This window comes from Psammomys obesus, unplaced genomic scaffold (assembly GCF_907164565.1).
Source record: "Psammomys obesus unplaced genomic scaffold, mPsaObe1.curated_primary_1811, whole genome shotgun sequence".
In the NCBI taxonomy this organism is placed as follows: domain Eukaryota; kingdom Metazoa; phylum Chordata; class Mammalia; order Rodentia; family Muridae; genus Psammomys; species Psammomys obesus.
In genome coordinates this window covers 620,702-645,459 of record NW_026592776.1, presented here as the reverse complement: position 1 = coordinate 645,459, position 24,758 = coordinate 620,702, and the positions used below count along the sequence as shown (strand labels likewise).

General features: G+C 41.3%; 1 protein-coding gene across 3 annotated transcripts in view; it reads right to left on the bottom strand.

Moving 5' to 3' along the window:
* Positions 1–10,310: 10,310 nt before the first annotated feature.
* Positions 10,311–24,758, bottom strand: part of Map7d2 (MAP7 domain containing 2) — an 83,544-nt gene continuing 69,096 nt past the window's right edge. The window contains exons 11-17 of one of the 3 annotated variants that reach the window (XM_055615717.1): positions 20,106–20,211; positions 18,585–18,719; positions 17,307–17,363; positions 16,700–16,778; positions 16,034–16,220; positions 13,336–13,607; positions 10,311–11,499 (exon numbers count right to left, since the gene is read on the bottom strand). In XM_055615717.1, coding sequence (XP_055471692.1) covers positions 13,358–13,607; positions 16,034–16,220; positions 16,700–16,778; positions 17,307–17,363; positions 18,585–18,719; positions 20,106–20,211 — 814 coding nt within the window. In that variant the 3' untranslated portion in view covers positions 10,311–11,499; positions 13,336–13,357. The remainder of the gene's footprint in view (positions 11,500–13,335; positions 13,608–16,033; positions 16,221–16,699; positions 16,779–17,306; positions 17,364–18,584; positions 18,720–20,105; positions 20,212–24,758) is intronic. The other 2 variants (XM_055615718.1, XM_055615720.1) reach the window with 2 other exon arrangements.

The window sequence follows — 24,758 nt, the reverse complement described above, 5'->3', positions numbered from 1 at the left end:
CTTTAAACAAAAGGTTTAACCTACAGTGCAGGTGGTTCAGACAGCACGAGAGTGCCTATCTAACACGCAGGAGGCCCTGGTTGGAAGTAAAAAGAAAGGTACAGTGCATGGTTATGCCCTTGCTCTTTTGTTCCTTCTGCATAATATCTCACCCGTAATATCTCACCCAGGGTTGATTCCTTTAGTTTGAGTTCCAGGCAGGAGCTGACCTGCAATGCCCATGCATGTAGGTGAACAACATTTGTTGGGATGAGTAACTCACTGACGTGCAGGGGTTGTTATTTTAGCATAACTTAATATGTGAACTCCTTATATTGCGCGTGCTTGGTATTCTGTAACAGGTTTTTGTTTTCATGAAAGCTGGAGAGGTTAATGGGAAAGGCCAATAATATTCTATTTCAAAAGCTTTCTACATACATATGTAGTGCACATTACACACCAAGAACTACGTTGTCACATGCAAATTGTTTTTTTGTTTGTTTGTTTGTTTGTCTGTTTTGAGACAAAGTCTCATGTAGTCCAAGCTAGCCTCAGACTTGCTGAGAATGACCACAAACTCCTCACAAATGCTAAGATCACAGGGATAAGCCATCATCATGCTCAGTATCATGTGCAAGCTATTTACCTGCTTGCTCCATGAAAACGGAAAATAGAGCCAAGAGCCATCTGCTTGTCTTGACAAAGTTCACCTTTTCAGAGGTGAATCTAAAAATGGTACATACAGAACAAACAGAAACATACACACACAGAGTCACGAAATCCACACAAAACTAATGGCAGCAGCCCTTCTACGTGGTTTTCCTTTGTAAAGGCTAATAGAAGAAAAACATGAAATAGGGCAGAGAGCTCCCTTGTCCCTTGAAAATACTGCTGGCCTAGATTTCCCCAGAGTTTTTGTATGTGTTCTATTTTGGGTCGTATCATGTGCCCTCAGTATTAACACCAATGTTTATATCCTAACTGAAAGAACCATGTGTGTTTTCTGTTAGCTATTAATGACATTTGATGCATAATGCATAGCTAGCCCTGATTTCTCCTCCTCCTCCCCCACCTCCCCCTCCTCCTCCTCTTTCTCCTCCTCTTCTTCTTCTTCTTCTTGCCCATGATACAAACATTTATTTTTTGCATGGACACTGTCCTTTCTTTTTTTTTTTTTTTTTTTGATGTTGTTTTCTTTATTTGAGACAGGATTTCATCTACTGCAGACTGGCTTTCAACTACTGATCTTTGTATCTCCACTGTCCAATGCAGACATGACAGTTATGCACCATATGCATAATATTTCTGTGTATGTGTGTATGCTTGTGCGTATTGTATATGTGTGTGTGAATGTGTGTATTGTATATGCATGTGTTTTGTGCTCATGTGAGTGTAGGTGATGGAGGACAATCTTAGGTGTCATCCATTTGCATAAATATCATCTACCTCCTCTGAGACAGTTGTTTTTTTAGTAGCCTGGTGCTCATCAATAGCCAGTAAGCCCCAGGGATCCTCTTGTCTCTGCCTCCCCAATATTGAAATTACAACTATGTGTTATCCTTCCTCTTATTTTTAGTGAATTCTGGAGTCCAAACTCAGGTCCTTATGCTTCCAAGCAAATGTTTTACTGACTGAACTTGTTTGGTTTCAGGCATCCCTGGGTCTCTGCCTGCTACAGGACATGGCTGGTGTACCCTGCCCTCTACCCTGAATTCCCTAGCTAGGGGCAGGGCTTCCCATCTCCCAGAGGCCCTTCACTATATAACCCAGACATTTTAGTTCCCTCTCCCCCCTCTCTCCCTCCCTCTCTTTCCTTCCCTCTCCCTTCACCTCTTTCTTGTTCTCCTCTCTCTTTCTGTATCTCTTCTCCTCTATCCTCTCTCTTCACACTTTTCTCTCACTCTCCCCCTCTTCCTGCATGTTGACCAAGAGCCACTTCCAGTAACCTGCTTTATATACTATAACTTCATCTTGCCATTAGCTCATTCCATTATTTCAATCAGAATCATCCACCTTGCCCCACTTTTGCTTCTGTAATGGCTCTGTCAACAGCAGAGCAGAGACAAAAATTATTTGTTTTGTTTGGAATAAAATGTTTGGGGGAAGGGTTAGGGTTCAGCTTTTCGTTTGTTTGTTTATGTGAGTCCTTGCTTTTGTTTCCTAGAGAGATTGTGAACAAATTTGTATATAAAATCTGGTCCCATAATTATTTCTGATGAAGTCTTTCATAGTTTAGTATATGTATTAGTGCAGCCCTCATTCTGACAGTTATATATTTGTAGCTTTTTAAAAAAATAAAAATTGATGTGTAGGGGCAGGAGAGACGGCTTAGCAGTTAAAAAACACATATCGCTCTTTCAGGGGCCTCAAGTCCAATTCTCAGCATCCGTGTCTGGAAGCTCACAACAGCCTCTAACTCCAGCTCTAGGGGCTCTGATGCCTCTGATGTCTGAGGGCACCTACACTTAGGTGCACATACCCACATACACATAATCAAAACCAGTAAGAATAAATTATAAAAATTCATACAGACAATTTACATTAATGCAAAGTGAAAAGAAATGACTATGTGAGTTTCAGATCTTATTTTTTTTGCACTTTAAAGCTTGCCATTCCTCTAATTTATTCAGTGCCCTTCACAAACTTTCTGTATTTTGATAGATTCATATATAGTTTCCTGCCATACGCAATCTCTGGTTTTGTTCCCTATCACAACCCCTAACTGGATTTAAAATGTTAGTAAGGTCTCTTGAATTTCATCTTCCTGATGAATTTCAGAGTGTAATCCAGGTTCACCTAGAACACCACATTGCCAACTGAAAGCTGGTTTTGATCTCATGATGTTCCTACCTCTGCCTCCTGGCAAACGGAGATCACAGGTATGTACCACCATTTTTAGCTCAACCCCAAATTAATTTGGCACCCTATGGTCTCCTGTAGACTGGTAGGAAAAGGGAACATAATAATGGGCATTATGGTACATTTTATAATAATACAATGCAAGAAGGTTATTACTTCTTTCTTCTAGACCTCTTACCAACAAGTCAAAAATCTTATGTGTTTCATCCATTCCTTTTGGATGGCAATGGTGTTCAAAGTCACTCATGGGTGGGGAGATAACTAATTGTGAGATGCTAGGTGGGTACTGGGAATTAAACTGGATCCTCTGGAAGAGTAGCCAATGCTCTTAATTGCTGAGCCTTCTTTCCAGTTTACTTAGAACAGTAGGACCCCAGATCTGGGAGTCCTCCAAGTAGGCTAGAGAGGCTAGATGTTTTACAGGATTTGGAGCCCTTTCTTGACTCCTTCACTTTCTCCCCAATTGGTTCTGCTATCCCTTTTTCCAGACTACTGTGAGAAGAATTTGCTACTGTAGCAATTTCAAAGAGCTGAAAGAAAAAGCCCACTGGCATCAAGAAAAGGCAGGAAGAAAAAGGCGCTCAGAGGAAGATTCCTGATACCTGGCAGACCCTGAAGATGCAGGCCGCCAAGCTCCACCCTACCACCCTACAGAGGAAAAAAAAAAGTCCAAACTAAAAAGGCTACAGAATCCCACCAATTCCTGAACTTACCCTAAGATCAGGCCATAAAATCCCACCAATCCTAGGCCACCCTGGAAAGCCCTCCCCCTAAACCCCATATATAAACCCTGTCTTTTACCCAGTTCTCTGTTGTTTTTCAACCATCTCAGCAGAGGCAGCCACCCTCCAGGGGTTTTCCTTCCCAATACATGACTTGTGTGAGGTTTGTTGTGTGGTGTCTTTGTGGTATTCTTTGGCCCCTCACTGCCAGGATACCTTTTTCCTCAGAGCTGCAACTCTCCCAATTGGGAAACCTTTTCCCTCAGAGATGTAAATTACACTCCCATTGGGGAAACCTTTTCCCTCAAAGCCCTCAATTACACTCACTATCTAGCTTTAGGCAAGAACAGGCTAGGTAGCCCTGGCTGGCCTAGAACTCAAGGATTAAAAGTGGTAGCAGACAGGCAATTGCATTGGCCTGCTCTCAGGAAATTAGTAGCTGCTTAGGTCATCACCTGCCATCACTAGGTGTGCCACACATAACGCCCCCCATCTCTCTCTGCTTTCACTTCTCTATCATCATCCTCTCCCACAGTTCTCTCTGCTCTCTCTTTGCCTTCCCCTGTGCCTCTCTCTGCAGCTCCCTCATTTCTCCTTGTCCCTCTCCCTATCTCCCTGCCTGTCTGCATCTATCCTTCCCTCATGTCCCCACTCCAAGATAACCTTTTGCTCTCCCTACCCCAATAAATATCTTAAGGTAGATCTGTTGCTTGACATAATTTCTCAAGGGTACACCTTGGCACAGGCCCACCAAAAGTACCCTACCTGTTGTTTGCATCTTATCCTATCAAAAGGTGTGTGCCATTACACCAGAAACACCAGCCATTTAAAAATATTCTGTGTATATGTTTGCTTACATTTATGCCTGTGTACCACATGTGTGTCTCGTGCCCATGGAGTCCAGAAAGAGGGTGTTGAATCCCTTGGAACTGGAGTTTCAGATGGATGAAAGCTGCCTGTTATGGGTGCTGGGAATTGAACCTTGGTGCTCTGGAAGCACTGCGAGTGCTCTTACCCAGTGAGCCATTTCTCCAGCCCCAGGAATTTTAAGAAGAAAAGTTATTTTCCCCCTCACTTTATGTGTTTATTTATTTATGGATCTATTTATTTATGTTTTGTCTTCATGTATGCATGTGTACCATTTGCCTGCCTGATGTTCTCAGAGGTCAAAGGAGTTCATTGGATCCCCTGGAGTTACCAATTGTGAGCTGATAATCAAACCTCTGGAAGAGCATTAAGTGCTTTTAACCACTATGTCATCTCTCTAGTCCCAGCAGTCCTCTTAAAAAAAAAAAATTCTGCTGTCTTGATCTGCCTAAGTTCCCCTACCTCTCCCTCAAGCTGAGAGCCAGCATTCACCTCACTCTGTTTTGTAATTATGGACTCACTGTGAACAGCCACCTCAATTTCTGCCACCACGTATTCCCTGCTATGATAGCCTGTATCCCCTCAAAGTAGGAGCCAAAATAAATCTTCATCCCTTATGTTTCTTGTCAGGGATTAGGTCACAATCAAAGAAAAGTAAGTCATAAGATGCCATTTAAAATCTTTGGGGCTGGCAAGTTAGCGCTATTGGTAAGGGGCTGTGCAGACTGAGGACTTGAGTTTAACCCCAAAAATGAATGTTAAAAAAATAACCAGGCATGATAGTATGCACTTGTAATCCCAGTGGTGAGGGGCCACAGATAGGCAGATCCTTGGAGCTCCTGGTCACCCAGTCTAGGCTACTTGATGAGCTTCACGCCAGTGAGAACGTGCATTTTAAAAATGGATGATAGATCAGGAAAAAATACCAGAGGTTGTCCTGTAGCACTACATGTCGTGTGTGTGTGTGGGTGGATGGCGACAAAGAGGGAAAGAGCTTGATTTAATAGAAAGGGAACACATTAGCCAGGCATGGCAGTACACATCTTTAGTGCCGACACTCATGAGGCAGTGGCTGGTGAATCTCTGTGAGTTCCAGGCCAGCCTGGTCTACATACCGAATTTCAAGACAGCCTGAGCTATATAATAGAGAGAACCTTCCTAAAAAATTACCGGAGAGACACAGTATGAAAGAGAGAGGGGGTGACAGGCAGATACAGCGAGAAAATGAGAAAGCAAGCGCAGGTTGGAAGACCAATTTTTCATTGTCCTATAGGGACAAATTTTATAACCTTTGGCATCCCCTTTGGCATGCAGGGCCTAGAGAAACAGATTTGCCAGTAAATTGCTTTTCATGCAAGAATGAGGACCAGCACCCACATAAACATCTGAGTGCAGTGTCACATGCCTGTAATACACACAAACATGTGCGTGCATGCACACACACACACACACACACACACACGGGAGAGCATATAGTTAGCTTTTTAATCTCATCTTACAGTATGGATAATTTATCTTCAGAGCTTAGAGAGGTGGCTCAGCAGTCATGAACACTGTCTGCTCTTCCAGAAGACCTAGGTTCAATTCCCAGCACCTACTTTGCTGCTCACAAACATTTGTAACTTCAATCCCAGGGTATACAATGCCCTCTTCTGGTGTCCATGGGCACTGTATGAATACTGTGCACAGACACACAGGCAGAAATCTCACACACATAAGACAGTGGGGAATGGGAGTTAATTCTGTTGTATTCCACACCTGAAGGCTTTCATTTGTTACTCTCTGCCTTTCGCAAGATGACTTTCTGGGTCTTGGCAATAGATTATTTATTTCAGTTTGCACTCCCAATTGCCTTGCATCCTGACCTGGAAGTTTGCAGGGGGGGTGGTTAAAATACACACTCTCTCTAGTCGTTAACTCACACGAGCAATCTGTCACACTCAGGAGTCTGAGTCCATTGTCATTGTTGAAAGCATGTCTCCAAAGGCTAGGAATTTGTGAAGAATCTGAAATGGATTTCCCCTAATCCTTGTCTATCAACATGGAAGCCCATACTGAGTGCCTGATATGTGACACTAATTAGCATGTGAACCCATGTTTTTGAAACAAATGGAGAACACCACTCTATGGCCCACATTAAGTTACATAATCACCACCTTAATTTTCATGTTAGAAGAAATGGCTTCTGTTACATAATCACCACCTTAATTTTCATGTTAGAAGAAATGGCTTCTGTAAAGAGTACTATTATCAAGTCCATGGTCCTGCTTCCAGGTACAATGAGAACCTATGCTAGAAAGTCAGGCTGTATTACATGGCTAAGAAACCCTTGAAAAGGCCCACTCAGAGATATTACCTAGCACTTGGGAACTATAGGCAGAAGACCCAGGATCTTTGGCTATACAATGAGTTCAAAGCCCAGGAGTTCAAGGCCAGCATGGATCACATGAGACCCATTTGAAAACAAAAATACTGCCTCCCCAAAGGCACACTCAAATAAAAAAAAATTGACAATTATTAGTAATGGCTGTAAAACGCTGTGAATAAAGACCACGCAGAGTCATATATGCTAGGCAAGCACCTTGCTATGGCAGTATATTACCAGCCCAGATTTTATGTTAAAAGTGTGTTTTATTGTATGTCAACTCTATCTCAGGTTTTAAATTTTTTTTTATTTATTTGGGTGTTTTTTTTTTTAATTTTTGTTTGTTTGAGACCCAGTCTCTCTACATAAGATAACCCTGGCTTCTTGGAACTCACTACCCAGACCAGACTAGCCTTTAATTCAGAGTTCTCTCTGCCTCTGATTCTTAAGTTCTGGGACTATAAGTGTGTGCCACCATGCTCAGCTCAGTTTTTTGTTTTGTTTTGTTTAGGTTTCAGAGCTGAGCGTGGTGGCTCACACCTGTAATCCTAGCATCTGGGCAAGCAGAGTTTGTGCCCACCCTGGACTACAAACAGCCAGGGCTACCCAGGGAAACCCTGTCTCAGAAAAAAAAGTTTCAGGGAGAGGGTAGAATTCTGTTTTTTATTAAGCATACTCAAAACTAGGATTCCCCATAAAGATCTTGGCTCTTCACTGTTATAAGCAGTAGCATTTTTTTTTTTCTGTTCTTGGTGGCTGAACAGCCTGTCAACCTCCCCTCAGAGCACCAATATGGAGCCCTGGAGTTAAAATCAGCTCTACGTAATTCTTGCTATATGTCTTTAAGGGTGGGGTGTTACCTTCTTTTATCTACCTCATGGCATGAACAAATCTTAACACTGAATCGAAAAAGTTTCATGCTGTCATTACTGTATATTCACATAGAAGCCTGCAGCTCAGTGAGCAGGCTTCCACTTCTCCCATTTGTGCCCAACTTCCTGAGTGCGCACATCCTCAGGCAATGGACAGCAGGATCCTCAGAAGGGGTTCCCAAGCTTTGTATCTAAATATTGTCCCATTTAAACAAACCACAATTGTGATCCACATCGTAGATTCCCAGTTATATTTCCCACTTGATTCTAGAACCTAAGCTCAGCTAACACTCTAGAAGCCGTAAGTCACCCGTTACTTTTCTACAGGTACAAATGGCCAATCTCCAGCTTCAAGCACTATTAAATGCTAATGTACCTCCAGTCTTGCTGGTTTCCACTGCTATTCTAAATTTCTCTATCAGACTATACCATTTTAAGAAATAACAATTTTATGCACTTTACTATTTGCTGGGAGAATTTTCACCAAACAAGTTTCTTAGGTTGTTCCCCCCACCACCACCCTTTTTGAGACAGGGTTTCTGTATGTAGCCCTGGCAGTTCTGGAACTCCCTCTGTAGACCAGGCTAGCCTCAAACTCACAGAGATCTGCCTGCCTTTGCCTCTCAAGTACTGGGATCAAAGGTGTATGTCATCATTGCCAGACAGTTTTGTTTTCTTACATAAACTCTACAATTCTTTGTCCAAAAGAAATCCCAATTGTTTGGCTAAAATCTGAGTGCCTCTTCCCAACAGTAATCATCTTCATGTGCACAGATCTTCCCATCTGCCCTAACACCCCATGGCCAAACTTCAGAAAGTTATTTTAGTTCCTCTCTCACTGGTCTATGTTTGTTCCCCCTGAAGCTTTGTGCTTGGATGACTGAAGATGATGACTTTCCATGATAGAGGACAAGTCTTTACTCAAAGGTATAGAGCGGCTGTGCTTCTCTCCTAGAACCTCCAAATAAACTCTCAAGAGATAGCTATTTCTATGCTCTGGAGGAAGTCACCATGAACTTCAAGTCTAATCCCTGGGTTGGTACCATTACCCAGGGAGGGACACAAGCTTATGAGTCTGAATAAAAATATCCCTTCCCTGGAGGGAAGGAGACTCATAGGCCTGATGATCTAAACAAAAATAACAGACTCCTGAAACTTACAAGATTCACAAAGCCCTTCAAAGTCATACATACATTGCTGGCGAGAGCAGTCTGCTGCCTAAGCTGTCTGCAAGAGACTTGTTAGAACATCCTAGAACTCCAGGAATTGAGTTTTTGAGAGTCATCACCACACTGGGATAGTCTTTTATGTGAAATAGCTGTCTTTGATTCATCTGTGCACCTGTAAATAATCCCTTTTCCATACACCTGAAGGAATCCCAATAAACTCAGTAGTTCACCAAACAAGCCTTAGGTTTCTGTCATCGTCAGTGCCTAATCTGGGGTAAACACACACTTGTTCATGTCTCCCCAAGAAAAATCACACCACAGATGCAAAAAAAAAAAAATCAAGTCTGGGTCTCCATATCTTTGAAACAGCCAATACTCTCATTACAATCATTTGAATGCCAAACTGCTATGTGAAAGTCTCATCATTTATGCAACAATCAGCTATTTCTTCACTTAGCTAACTGCCTGCAAAAGTGCAACTTAATCATCCTTGAAAGTTCATCATGTTCTAGGGACAGGCCACCACTCAAGCTACAGATGGGTTCACTGATAACTGACAACTAAAGAAATTTTAATAAATTAGACAGAGAAAGAACACCTATGCAGAAATCAGTTGGCCTTTTTTCCCTACCTAGTTTCGGGTTATAAAATTCTGAGTTGGTTTCGGCAAGTTTTTTCTCACTGCTTACAAAAACAAAACATCAGCAAGCCATCAGACTCTTCAATGAAAATGTATTATGGAAGAAGGGGGGTGGAATAGAAGGACATGAAGGTGACAGGAGCCCCAACAAGGAGACCAACAAAGCTAAAAATACCTGAGCCCAAGGGGTCCTGCAGAGACTGAGGCACCAACCAAAGACCATGCATGGAGAGGACCTAGACCCCCTGCTCAGATGTAGCCAACTGGCAGTTCAGTCTCCATGTGGGTTGCCTGAGTAAGTGGAGCAGGGGCTGCCTCTGACATGAACTCAGTTGCCTGCTCTTTGATCACTTGTCCGTGGCGAAAAGGTCTTGCCAGGCCACAAAGGAAGAGGATTCAAGCAATCCTGATGAGACTTGATAAGGTATGGGCAGATGGCAGAGGAGGGAACCCCCCCCCCCTTTTCAGTGGACTACTGGAAGGGGAGAGGCGGGGAAAGGGAGTGAGGATGGGACTGGGAGGAGTTGGGGGAGGGGGCTACAACCGGGATATATAATGAATAAATTGTGAAAAAATTAAAACAAAAAATGTTTTAACAGTTTTAAAAATTAAACAGAATGTACACATCATGCAAATGAGGTATCAGGTGATCACCACAGTGCTGTGAGGTACAGTGAAGCTCAATGAAACAGACACTTAGCAAAATAAAGCTTTAAGAAAAATGGCCAGGTGCTTTTTGGGTGTCAGACCATGCTTTCATCTGTGTGCTTATTATAAAAGATATATCTCCTTTAATAGTAATCAAAGTCAATAGCACAGCATTCTTAGAGGTATGGATTTTATTTAGACTATATCGCATAAACATACATAGCTTCTGAGACTAATACATTCTTAAACTGTACTGGTTTTAAAAGTACAGAACAAGATACTACTGAAACTTCTTTATATCTCCTGTTTTGCAAATCTCAAAATTAAGGATCTTTTCAAAAGCTTTCAAGTACAAGTCAAAACTAAAAGTTCCAAAGAAAAAAATCATTTTAATAGTAAAGCTACATTTCACCACAAGAAATGAAAAAAATTAAATATAGCATATGGCATAAAATGTATGGAGTTATACATTCTAGTGTCATTTTTCCTCGTTCAGACTTTTTAATGTTAAAGTCTATTAAAGTGACATACTGGGACCAACTTGGGGCCCCCTTTCAAAGCACTGTGACTCCTTTATTATAGTTAAGCAATCATAGGAGCAAACAAAAGAAAATTCCAAGATCCATCAGGAAAAAAAAACAAAAAACAGCAAAGTCATAAAAACAGCCACTTAAACAAGACTTGATTCATTCAGTTGCAATGCCATTCAATGGTTTGGAGTGAAAATTTGGAGATTTTAAAGGTATGACATGAAAGGGTCCTTGCTAGATTCAGTTTCCATAAGAGGAAAGAAATAATTGCCACTATTTGATTATTTATTCAACCAAACATTTTTAACCTTCCAACAGTAATGTGGGTAATGCTCTGCAGGTGATGAAACTTAATAATAAAAATAAAATAACAGAAGCCTGAGAGAGAGAAAGTGGCTAGATCCCCCATACACACCCTCCAAAAGACAGGGAGATAAGCAGCCCAGGTTGAGAAGTACATGATTAACTAGAGTGTGGGTAAATAGAAGAATTCTATAAGAAGAGACATCTAAATGCCTATGTGCTCCAACTCTGGAAATTTGAGTGTCCTAAAGTAAGGTTCCCAGCCAGCATCACGCAAGTTACAATAGTAGAGAAGGATAAGGAAGTGCTTTAGCAGTAGCTGAAGCTCATAAATGGAACCATAAAATAAAATTTTGCTAAAGTCCCATAAAGCAAAAATCTCAAGGTTTTTATCAGAAGGCCAGTATTTGCCAAACTATCTAGGAATACAGTTACATTCTGATATAGTAATTTGGAATCCAGCAGTTAAGGGCAAAAGAATCTTCTTCAGGTGGCCAGCAATTTAGATTTTACACCAACAGCTTCATGGTTGATCCAAACACCACCTGTGTCAATTCAAAAGCAAAATCAGGTAAGATCAAAGCAGAAACCAAATACTTTGCACTTTCCCTTGGATAATACAGTAGTTCTCAACAGAAATAACGTAGCACTTTTAACAGAATCATTAATTTAGTGGGGTCAAAGGTTCTTCTTATGGGACTTCTCTAAAATTGGCAGATATTATCTTTGGTTTTTTCTGCCCTTGAGGAAAGAACAGTCCTCCATTGAGGAAGTAGGGCTAGTGCATAGCTTCATGAAGGATGAGGGAGGGAGGAATGATATTCTCCAAGCCACTGAGATCACCCTTACATCCAAACTTCAAGGTGTTTAATGTTTCAAGCACGGTGGCAATAAAGCACCTTTGGTTTAGAAGGATGTGAGAACTAGTCTATAGGTTGTATTGTTGGTTTGTTTGTTTTGAGACAGGGTTTCTCTGTGTAGCCTTGGCTACCATGGATTCTCTTTGTAGACCAGGCTGGCCTCAAAGTCACAGCAATCCATCTGTCTCTGCCTCCTGAGTGCTGGGACTAAAGGCATGTACCACCACGCCTGGCTAAAAACCTTTTTTTAGAATCTTTAATGACATTAGGGCTAGTGAAAAGGATTAGTAATTAAAAGCGCTTGCTGTGCAGGCATCAGTATGACTACACATCTCCAGCAACCACATAAAAACATGGTCACATGTACTTGTAATCACAGTGTGTGGTGAGGGTGGTGGTGGGAGTGGAGCAGGAGGATTGCTGGTGCTCAATGTTCAGGTAGCCCAGCCCTCAAAAAAAGTGAATTCTATTTCAGTGACAGACCCTGTCTCAAAGGAATAAGGCGGGGAGTGATAGAGGAAGATACCTTCACACACAGAAGTAGAAACCATATACAAATAACAACAAAAATAAAAATAAAAAATAAAATGTCAGGAGCAATAGGAATAACTAACTTACCCAAGGATTTGATGATAGACACTAATTATGTTTGCATTGTTCAAAAATAAGTCCCAGGGGCTAGAGAGATGGCTCAGTGGTTAAGAGTACTATTGGTCTTGCACAGGACCTGAATTTGATTACTAACACTTAAATCAGGAGGGTGTAACTCCAGATGCAGGGACGGACAGGGGTGTGATGCTTCTGGCCTCCAAGGCCTTTACTCCTGTGTATATATGTACGACACGTGTGTGCATGCATGCACATGCACACGCACACACTTAAAAGTTTTTTTAAAGTCCGAATTAAAGTAAATCAAATGTGAAATATAAGTGTACACAGCTATTGAATGAAGATAACTGATAAAGACTCTCCCATGAGAGGGGCTGGTGTTGTTTAGTAGTAAAGCATAAGCTTAGCATGTAAAACACAGCTCAGTGGTGAGGGAAAACCTTCAGGACACAAAAATAACGTTCTTTCCTCTAACCTCCGCTATGATCCAAGAACAGATTTCTGCTTGGGAAGAATCCAGAGTAGGTCAATAGAATAGCTGACCATTTGGCTCATCACTCATCAGTCTGTATGAGTGATTACAGATAGAGTATGGAAGTCACTGAAAAAGGGTTCGCTTTACTAGAATCACCCTGCAGAAGTCTGAGCATTCTCTCATTATCTCACTGTCGAATCTTCTCAACCTTCCTACCCACAGCTCCAAAGAACAGGGACAACATGAATAGGATACTACATTAGGGGCTAACATATAAAGGAATTACTTAGACTCCTCAATTTTCTGTGTGTGCTGCAATACAATTTTGTGTTTTTAATTTTCAAATAAAATCAGCTAAGAGACTATGTGGTATTTATCCCATCTTTGCAAATCTCACTTAGGAAGTTGTAGATTTAGAATATCATAAAAGACTGTACCTTTCATTAAAGGAATGCTTTGTCAGCAGAAGGTGTTCAGAGTAGTTTCTTGCCCAGGACTGTTAAATCCTTCGATGAGGTTTTTGTTACAGTCATCAAGGCTGAGGTTTTCACTGGATTTCTTGGGGAATGTGGGAGGGCCAGTGAAATCTAAGATATCCTGAAGTGCTCGGGCATTCCCAGTTCCATTTTGGTCCAGAGACATCCCAGGAATCATTTCACTCACTGGTGAAAATTCTGGGATGGAGATAAGCTCTTCTTTAGAAACAGGACTAGAAGAGACAGAGAATGAGAGACAGAGAGGAGAGAAAACATGAGAACTAAATATGATGTCTTAATGTACTTTCCTTTTTTGTATGATTTTACTCTACTGCTCTTATGGAGAAGATGGAGTTAGGAAAATGACAAGTGAGTTCACATTTGAGAAGCTAGCAGACATAAGGTCCTTGTAGATGAGAACAAGGGAAGTAGATGGGTCAGAGCAGTGAAGAAGAGTTAGTTCAGTGTCTGAGGGTTAAAGGGAAATAAGACCCTACAGATATCATCACATTACTACAGAGAAGTAATGCCCCCCCCTCCCCAGTGCATTCAGGCTGAGACATTCCAAGAGCAAGCAAGGACTAATATTTCAAAGGGCTAAATTCACACTGGGGCCTAAAAAGGACTCTAATTCACATTGGGGCCTCCTGGTGCTGCCCTTCCAGCAGTGCTGTCTATGGTAAGCTGTTCTTCCTGTCCCTGGCCTTGGTTTCCTCCCCCTGTAAAATGGGGAGAGGAGTCGTTTTTTTCCTCCCACTACTCCTTTGAGATGTGAAGTTACCATGCTGAGAAGAATTAATGCAGGGCCACATGAAGAATGTGCTCAGTTAAAGTTGGGGAATGGGGGAACCTACTGTCACTCCAGGCAACTATAAGCCCAATCTCACCCACTGCCTCCTTTCTAAAACCAGGCTTCAAATTCACCATGACTTGTCTATCTAAAGCAGCTGAGGCTTGCTCTTTCTTTATTTCCTTTTGCTAGAGATGGGAGGGGTTTAACTGCTGCTGTCTGCTATAGGTCTACCAAAGGAGCAAATACAGCTCTAGAAGAGCATTGGGCTGGAAATTAAGGGCCTGTCCCTGTAAGACTCTCAAATAAGACATCTAGAATAAAAATGGTGTCAGGCTCTTCTTCCTCTATGAGTTCTTAAAGAAGAATCTAGGAAAATCAGTAGATCTGCAGAAGTTCAAAGTATCCATTTTCCTCACGCCTAAACCAAGCTAAGGCACAGCAACTGACCTAACATATCTTCCTGAAGATAAAAAATGGTGTCAGGCTCTTCTTCCTCTCTGCTGGGAGCAGAGTGGTACCAGTCAGGGGAAAGCTGTGAGGTGGTGTTGGTGGTATGGGGATATCCAGTTGAAAGTTGGTGGGGAGCCACACTATCAGCCTATACAGGATTTTCTTTGCTGGTGATAGGGCTGTTGGAGCATGGGTTTTCATGTATCTGATTAAAACTCAGTGTGTATGAATGGGTTATTAATGATCAGTGTGTGTCACAGGCTGTTCACATCTGCTCAGATAAAGCAGAGAGGGTTCATGGCTGATGAGAAAAGGATAAGCTCTTAACAGGTAGGAGTTCTTGTAAAACTTCTATAAAATATTGTCACACTCTCCTGACCTAGAGAGCCAACTCATACTCCAATAGCTGTACGTCAATTCCAAGTCAATTATCTCTTTTTTTTAAATCTCAGATTAATATGCCAATGATGTCATCTGTAAGATACCAGTTTAATGATACCTTAGGTTTTTAGTAACTGAGATCAAATTAGTTCTTTCATTAGGTCTTAAACAACAAGCAGAATTTTGCTATGCAACCCAGACTGCCATTGAACTTTTTTTAATTTTTATTTTTTATATTAATGACAGTTTATTCACTTTGTATCCCAGCTGTAACTCCCTCCCTCACTCCCTCCCAAGCCCACCCTCCCTCCCTTATCTCCTCCCATGCTCCTCTCCAAGTCTTGACCCTCCTATCTCAGCCGCCAGAGTGTTTGATTCCAAGTATCTGACACCATTCTCAGCTTGAATTGAGAAGTCTACTTAAATGTGAGGCTCTCTGGACACAGGCAACTGCATTGGTGGCCTGGCTAGATCTCCTCTCCTTGAAGGTGCGCCTACTTACAAGCTTCAGAAGGCTGGCTAGTAAAAATTCACAGCTGCTACTTTTTTTTTTTTTTGACAACTTGTTTTAACTGATAGGAGCCACTGTGGCCACAGTTACTTCTGCATCACCCAACCTGCAGTTGCTTGACAACACTGAATGACTAATGTATGTAATATATAGTAATAAAAATGATGCCCTGGTGGAAAGCCAACCTCCAGATAGCCTGTGAAATTGAGAACACATCCTTGCTTATTGCCTTCCCTCCCTCCACAGTCCTCCTTCAGTAACTTATATGCCATAAAACTCGGTCTCTGGTTTTGCTTCTAGGATGCCAAACTGGAGACATTTATACTACACCTATGACAACTTTCCTGTATCACCAAAACCTGCTTTCAAGGTGATTCATTATGGATGAGGAAGATGAGTGAAGGGATAAAATTAAAAAGGGTATGATTTAAAGAAACAAGTAAAAGAAATGAAAAAAAAAAGATAAACTAATTGGCAAGGACTGGCAAACCTATCAAGATTAAATGCAAAATAAATGAACATACCTCACATCCATAGACTGAACTTCTTCAGTTGAATCATCCAGACTGTTTGATTTCCCATCAAGGCCATCCAGATGAACAGGTCCCCCAACTGGTTTAAGACCATTAGAGAAAATGTCTTGGGAAAAGGTTTCTGGAGCAGAATGCTCTGGGGCATTTACTTCCTGGCAGGTGTTCAATTCATTGATTTCTGATCAAGATCACAGAATGTTCAGATAAATCTTAATGTCCACATTTGACAAAGTAACAGAAAACATATAACAAGGCAATTATTCTCATCCTTTCTTTCAGCAGTAATACAGTAGTTTTTGTGTGGAAAGAGCCACCAGTAACTCCATGCAATCAGCTTTACAAAAGGAAAAAAAAAATGATCTTACTATCAGTGTCTACAAGGACTCAGTTTAAGAGACAAGCAGTGTCTTAGTAATATCTGATGTGCAGTCAAGGTCTCTGGAAAGCATCCTGAACCAAGCATCAGTTATTAGAGTAGCTGAAGAAGGCAATAGTTTATCAACTGCAGCTAATAGCCCATGTGCTGGAAAGATGTCTCAGGAAGCAAAACTGCCAGCAGCCAGAACCCTTGGCCCAGCTGCACTATCCTGACCACCAGGAGGAAGGTTTACTAGTCCTCATCACCTAAAGGATTCAAACATGAGACCTCATACCCACCTATTTTGTTGGGGACAACTGGTTTTGTCTTATTTTCCACAGCTGCAACAGGCTGAATCTCAACTTTGGGGTCTTCCTTCTAGAAACAAATAGAAGGTGGATGACTAGGAAAGAAAGGGGAAAGGAGGAAAAAAGAAAAAAGCATCTAATAAAGAAATAACTATAAAAAAGAAATAACTTTTTTTTAAAATCAAGTCACTGGTAATGACTGGAGAAGAAATCAGAAAGGTGATGTAAAGATGAAAGACTGAAATTATAAAGAAAAACAATTTTTTTAAAGTACCAGTATTCAGTATTCAGAACCCTTCTAGGCCATAGCAGGAAGTGTTCTCTTTAAAGCTTTGTATTTCTCTTAATTATTATGCTACTTTTCTCTTTAACTACTGTGTCTTTCCTTGCACCACCAACCCCACTGCTCTGAGCAAATTTTTTAACCCCTTCATCTTTGAAACTCCTCTTTCCTTTAAGGTCTCAGTTCCTTCCTGAGCCGTACCTTGACCAGAATGGGGAAAGTCTACTTTTTCTACAAGTCTCAAACCTTCAACTTCATGAAATGTATTCTGCTGTTCTTCTCCACTCATGACATAATGGTTATTTGAATTCCTACCTTTACTTCTAGAGACACATCACTCTTCCTTGTCCTCTTCATAATTTCATCTATTCTCTAGTGGGGGGTAAAAGTAAGAGGCCTCTAAGAATAAAAAAAGAAATTGGCTCCATAGGCAATTTCATATCTCTCAGAAAACTTGTAAAAGATAAATGTCAGCAGACGAAAAGTAGCGGAGAAAGGTTTCCCAGTGGTGGTGCAGGGTCTTCCACTGCCACAAACAAGGTCAAATGAGTGTACTAAGACAGATCTAGAATTAATATCCAATTTGTACACCATATTTTTCCTTATTCTCTTTAAATCAACCAAGTGCCACCTTCCATTCAAGAGGACTATGCAATAGAAAGCTAAGTTGAACGGTAGGCTCAGGAAGAGTCACCGATCTCTTAGCTTCTATCTAGAGCAATACAAAGCCCACACTGGGTAATACAAGGACCACAAAAATAGGTCTACATAATAAGTCTCCTTACAGACACTTGATATGTAAGTACATTAAATTTAAAAGAAATAAAAATTTCCATTGAAAGACAAAAACGGTTAAATTAGATTCAGATAGCAAGCCCTGACTGCTATATGTTGTTTACAAAGGACAATCATAAAAACACACAGGTTCAAAGAAAAATATGGAAACAAGATTTACCATCAGAACATTAATCATATGAAGGCTGTGAAAGTATACTTTAAAGAATAGTATTAGAATTAATGCTGGGCAATGGTGGCACAGGTCTTTAGTCCCAATACTTGGAAGGCAGAGAGATAGGCAGATATTTGAGTTCAAGGCCAATTGAGGCCTAGAGCAAGTTCCAGGCCAGCCAGGGCTACACAGAGAAACCTTGTCTTGAAAAACCAACAAACAAAAGAACTAAGAAGGGAAGCTCATGATAAAATTGTCAATTCAAAAAGAAAATGTAACTATCTGATATTTATATTCATTAATAGGGATTCAACATACATTGTGTGTGTGTGTGTGTGTGTGTGTGTGTGTGTGTGTGTGTGTGTGTATAACAGAACTGACAGAAATGAAAGGCAAAATGTGAAAAATCAAAATCACAAAAAGAGCTCTATTATTTACAGGGCTGAGGGTCAAACAAATGACTGTATATGTGATTAACAAGCACTCTTACTACTGGGCTACATCCCCAGCACACGAATAGAGCTTTCTAATCACTCCTTTCTCAATGAGCAAAAGAACACGATGACAGGAAATTAAAAAAAAAAAACAAAAACAACATAATAACGATAGAGACTGATTGATTCACTTCCTGTTCCTGTCCTCACCTTAAGTACTCCTGATCCCTCCACTCCTACCTTCTTCCTCTCTCTTCGTTCCTGCTCAATCTGCAGCATGATCTGTTCTCTTTCTAAACGCATCTGCTTAGTGGCCTCCTGTGCCTTTGCTTCTGCTACTTCTTTCTGAAAGAAACAAAGCAAAGCACAGGCTTGATTAAGGTAGAAACACTGGAGTAGTTCCCTGAGCTCTGCACAGGTGCCCTCATCCCATCATATCCCCCAAAGCGGATGTTGTTTCCATATTTAATGTGAACTTCTGAAACCTACTTTTGACCTAGCAGGTTGTTCATATCCTCTCAACCCACCATGAAAATCACCTGTAGATAGTTCTCACACATGGAGAAGGTCTTTGTGGTTGTGGGCAGGCTCTTGCAAGGAAGTATGCATACAGGCAGGCAATTCCAGAAGTTAACTCCCCAAGGAGCAGTATTCCACACTCAGGAGTAGTGTTAGTAAATGAACTGTCCAGTTTCCTCACTTCTCAGAGAGAAAATTCTAAGTCACAATAATTAGTCTCAGAGGTCCCAATGGCACCTAGCTCCAGTTACCCACAGTAACTTATTCATCAATGTACTTATACTGACTTCCTTTTTTCCCATACCAGATTCATGCGATTTTCTCCCAAATGAACCACTGGCACCCAAATTCTTTTTTTTTTTTAATTTTTATTTTTTTATTAGTTACATTTTATTAACTCTGTATCCCAGCTGTATCCCGCTCCCTCATTCCCTCCCAATCCTACCCTCCCTCCCTCATCTCCACCCTGCCCCTTTCCAAGTCCACTGATAGGGGAGGACCTCCTCCCCATTCATCTGACCCTGTTTTATCAGGTATCTTCAGGACTGGCTGCAAAGTCCTCCTCTGTGGCCTAACAGGACTGTTCCTCTCTTGGGGGGTGGGGAGGTCCAAGAGCCAGCCATTGAGTTCCTGTTAGAAGTAGTCCTTGTTCCCCTTACTATGGGAAACCAATTGGTTACTGAGCTACCACGGGCTACATCCGAACAGAGGTTCTAGGTTATATCCATACATGGTCGTTGGTTGAATGTCAGTCTTATAAAAGACCCTGTGCCCAGATATATTTGGTCCTTGTGGGGCTCCTATCCTTTCCCCATCATACTAACTCCCCTTCTTTTATATGATTCCCTGTACTATGCTGAAGTACAGGTTATGAGTCTTAGTGTCTGCTTTGAAACACTGCTTGGTAGAGTCTTTCAGATGCCTTCTGCAGTAGACTCCTGTCATACGTTCAATGCACATCCCATCTGTTTTTCTAAATAAGGATTGATCATCTTACCCAAATTCTTATTCCAGTGTCTTCCTCTTGTAGGGAAATCCAAACTGACATAGTAAACATTAATGAATTTACTTTATTCCATATGAATTATATTTAATAACCATTACAAGGAGCTTCAGAAAAACCTAATTATTATTATGTCATTGAGCAAATTTTACCTATTATTAACAGGAACCATTGAATAACAAGAAAAGTCTTGAGACTGCAGACTGTACCTGCTTTTCCTTTTCCTTCTCTTGTTTTTCCTCTTCTTGCTCAAGGGCTTTTTCTAGGAGCAGCCTTTCCTCTTCTGCCTTTTTTTTAAATTCCTCTTTTTCCAGCCTTTTGAAAACAAAAGAATTGTTAGAGGGTGATAACTCTAAAGGCAAACTACCAATGGATCATGTGCTGACCATAGCAGGTAAGGCTCAACATGCTCTCCCTCTCTCCCTCTCTTTCTCTCAAGATTAAAAGCAAGCAAGAGTGACAATGAGCAAGCGAGGAAGCAAGAGGAAGAAAGCAAGTAAGAGAGAGAGGTAAAGACTGAAACTGTTAGAGTAACATATTTATGGTCCTAAATCTCCTTTAACCTCATTATCACTGGAAACATAAATTCCTTAGGAATAGTGCTACCTCAAGATACAGCTTGAGATCAGGGATAGAGATACCTCCAGACTATATGTTGCTGTACAGGATTGTTTTAGCTATTCTGGGTTTTTTGTTTTACCATATGAAATTGAGAATTGTTCTTTCAAGTTCTGTAAAAAATTGTGTTGGTATTTTGATGGGAATTGCATTTTAGATTGCTTTTGGTAAAAAATAGCCATTTTCACTGCTAATTCTACCGATCCATGAGCATAAAGGACACTGTCCTCAGAACAAAATGACAGCCTACAGACTAGGAAAAGATCTTCACCAACTCTACATCTGACAGAGGGCTAATATCCAGAATATATAAAGAACTCAAGAAGTTAACACCAACAAACCAACTAATTCAATTAAAACATGGGGTACAGAGCTAAACAGAGTATTCTCAATAGAGGAATATTGAATGGCAGAGCAACACTTAAAGAAATGCTCAACACGTCCTTAGTCATTTGGGAACTGCAAATCAAAACAAGAAACCTCACGCCCATCAGAATGGCTAAGATAAAAAAACTCAAGGGATGATGCATGCTGGAGAGGTTGTGGAGAAAGGGAAACACTCCTCCATTGCTGGTAGGAATGTAACCTTTTACAACCACTTTAGAAATCAATCTGGCACTTTCTCAGAAAATTAGAAATAGTGCTTCCTCAAGATCCAGCTATACCATTCCTAGGCATATACCCAAAAGATGCCCCACCATTCAATAAGACATTTGCTCAGCTTTGTTCATAGAAGCTTTATTCGTAATAGCCAGAATCTGGAAACAACCTAGATGTCACTCAACCGAGGATTGGATGCAGGAAGTGGGGTACATTTACACAATGGAATACTACTCAGCAATTAAAAATAAGGAAATCATGAAATTTGCAGGCAAATGGTGGGAACTAGAAAAGATCATCCCAAGTGAGGTAACCCAGAAGCAGAAAGACAAACATGGTAAATACTCACTTATAAGTGGATATTAGCCATATAATATAGGATAAGCATAATAACCTCTACAGTCCTAAAGAAGCTAAACAACAAGGAGGACCCTAGGGAGGATGCTCAATCCTCATTCAGAAGGCTAAACAGGACAGACATGAGAAGTAGGAAAAGACAAGGAACAAGACAGGAGCCTTCCACAGAGGACCTCTGAAAGACTCTACCCATGAGGGTATTGGAGAAGATACTGAGACTCATAGACAAACTTTGGACAGAGTACCAGCAACCCTATGGAAGAAGAGGGAGATAGAAAGACCTGGAGGGGACAGGAACTCCACAAGGAGAACAACAGAGTCAAAAAACCTGGGCCCAGGGGGTCCTGCAGAGACCATACTCCAACCAAGGTCCATGCATGGAGAAGACCTAGACCGCGTTTCAGAGGAAGCCCATATGCTGCTCAGTTTCCAAGTGTGTTCCCCAGTAAGGAGTACAGGGATGTCTCTGACATGAGCTCAGTAGCTGGCTCTTTGAACACCTCCCCCTGGGGTGTGTGTGTGCAGCTTTGCTAGGCCACAGAGGAAGATGGTGTAGCCAGCCTTGATGAGACCTGATAGACTAGGGTCCAATAGAAGGGGAGGAGGTCTTCCCCTATGTGGGTATCTGGGAAAGGGCATAGAGGGAGAAGAGGGAGAATAGGTGGGACTGGAGGAGATGAGGGAGGGGGCTGAAGTGAGGATACAAAATGGATAAATTGCAATACATACATACATATATACATAAACAAACAAAATTATAAAAAGAAAAATACTTTACAAAAGCAAACATAAGTTCCTCCCCACATACCTACCAGCCTCTGCTTATCCTTTCCTTAAGAAATTCCATCCTGTTCCTGAAAAGATTCCCTTTTACCTCCACTTCACTTCCCTTACAAGTATTTAAAAACTAACACAAAAAGCCTGGCTTCCCATGTGAAACCAGGTATTTCACAATTTTCTCCAAGTATGAACCTTCTCACTTTAAGAATCATTTCCTTTCCCACCAGCTTCTATCACTGGCCACCCCTCATCTACCACATTTGTTGTTGTCACAAAGCTACCTACACTCTCTGGTTTCTCTTTGTTTTATAAAAATCTTGTCTTACCAATCTTCTGGAGTTCACCAAACCAGTGAGCAGTTTTCATCCTCTTGATCCTTGTTATCATACACATCTAAGCCCAGTCCTCCTTCACTACTAATAGAAAGTGTCATCCTTCACCAATTAATGGATATCACTTGCCTTAGTCATTGACTACTGGTGAGAGGCTTTATATAATGCCCCCCATCTCTCAGTCTCTTGCTCTTCACACCTGAAGCCCCTCATTGCCATGTTGGCCCACCCTATGGATGCACTTGATGGACCCTGAATTGTTTAGTCTTGTGGTTGAGTATGTGGGCTTCACTGTTCACTAGTCCTATGTGTTTTAAGTTTTCATTTAAAAAGCTTCATCTTTACCATCAATCTTATTCTGATCTTAGCCCATCCTTCTGTCTCTTTGGTGACCTTCCCTGTTGAGCACTGTACAAATGTCTACCATATTCCTTCCATTAGGATCTATCCATGTCTCTGGTCCCCACCTGAGCATTCCTGTGATGACACAGAGGCTACTCTGTTACCCTCTTCCCCAATTCGCAGCCTGGGTGGTCCTTAGGATCTACTCATGCCCTTCCCTGGCTTCTGAGACTGGCTAGAGAAAGGTACAAACAAAGGCGATTGGTCTTGTGCTCCTTAGTCTCAGCTGATATATTCTTAGTCTCATCTTTTGGATTCTATGTGGGCAATCACTTTTTGTCAACCTTTATCCTCATTTTAGTTGACAGCAGTACCACTACTTTTCAGAGAAAACTGGGGCCACTTCGTCGTACTTCTATACTTCATTCATTCACTATATTAGGACTAAGAGTGTTTCCTGTTTGTTCTGCCTAATATGCAAAGGATTGTAAATGCTACCACATGTGTAATTAATTCCTTACACTCCCACTACTCTTATTTCTTCTGCTGGTTCCCATTCCTTCCAATGCCAGTTTCACCCTTCTATATACAACTTCCCATGAGCTGCAAAAGCACTCAGGTCTCAGGCATCCCAATCCATCTTCTTAAATTTTCTCCCACCTGCCTTCTGCTTTTTGACCAATCTCTTACCTTTTTCAGGCTGTTTCATGTCTTTGTACCTGTCTTCTCAATAATTTAATCTCCTAAAATCTTTTCATTGCCTAAATATGTCTTGCAATACCCTGACAACACTGGCTTTCCTTCCTGTGGGGCCCTCTTACAGTGCCTGGCCACTTAAGGTGGTGCTGTCCTGTCTCCCTCCTGCCTCTACTTTACCTTGCTGCTACACATTGGAAGGCCAGTGCCTACCCTAGCTTACACTCAAAACACCAGCTACCTCAAGACTTAGCCAGTGAGAAGCCAGGTATGAACAACACTATGGAACTGTGCCCGCAGTTTCAAGCATGTGCTCTCATTTAAACAATGACTTCAGGTTGGCTACGTGACCTGGTCATGAGAAGCCTTTTATGAACATTCTTTCATAAGAATCTCTAACAACCATTTCAGCTTCTACATGTAATCTATTTTGTAATCCCTGTAAGCTCACCTGCTTGCTAATGTCTGCTTATGTCTTCCCTAGACTGGATGCAGGGTGTAAGGATGCCTGTCCCAACTCCAACTATCCTACTGTATATCTCGGGCCATCCCCAAGCCTAGAGGCGAGGACTGCTGTGTGGACTTCTAAGAGAGCTCTGATGTCACAGCCATCTAAAACTGGATCAGCGTTTTGTTCTCTTGGGGCCTAGTTGCCAGATCACCTAGTAAACCCTTTCTTTAAAGGGAGTCTCTCAGACCCATGACTTGGATATTGTTTCTCTCAATAGCTGGTGACAATAACTGGGCTTTCTGGAGTTTAGCACAAGTATCTTTTCTTTCTTTCTTTCTTTCTTTCTTTCTTTCTTTCTTTCTTTCTTTCTTTTTTTTTCTACAGTCTCTGAACTGGTCATCACTTCTGTGCAACTTTAACTATTGATACTATACAAAACAGATAAGAGGATGATTCTATTCCAAGAGATGTCTGCTGTGTTTCAGTCCCAGGTTGTCTGGTACTTTCCTTTCTTGCCTTGCTTATGGCACTGTCAAAGCTTTACATTCTGGCAAGAGAGAAGAAAACTGATTTGGGTTTAAGTGTATTCATCTCAATTTTCACCTAGGCATCAGGCTTCTTTTTTATTTCCAACTACCTGTATGCTCTGCAAGCACCTTTTATCTAAAATCAGGTGGGGAATTTTT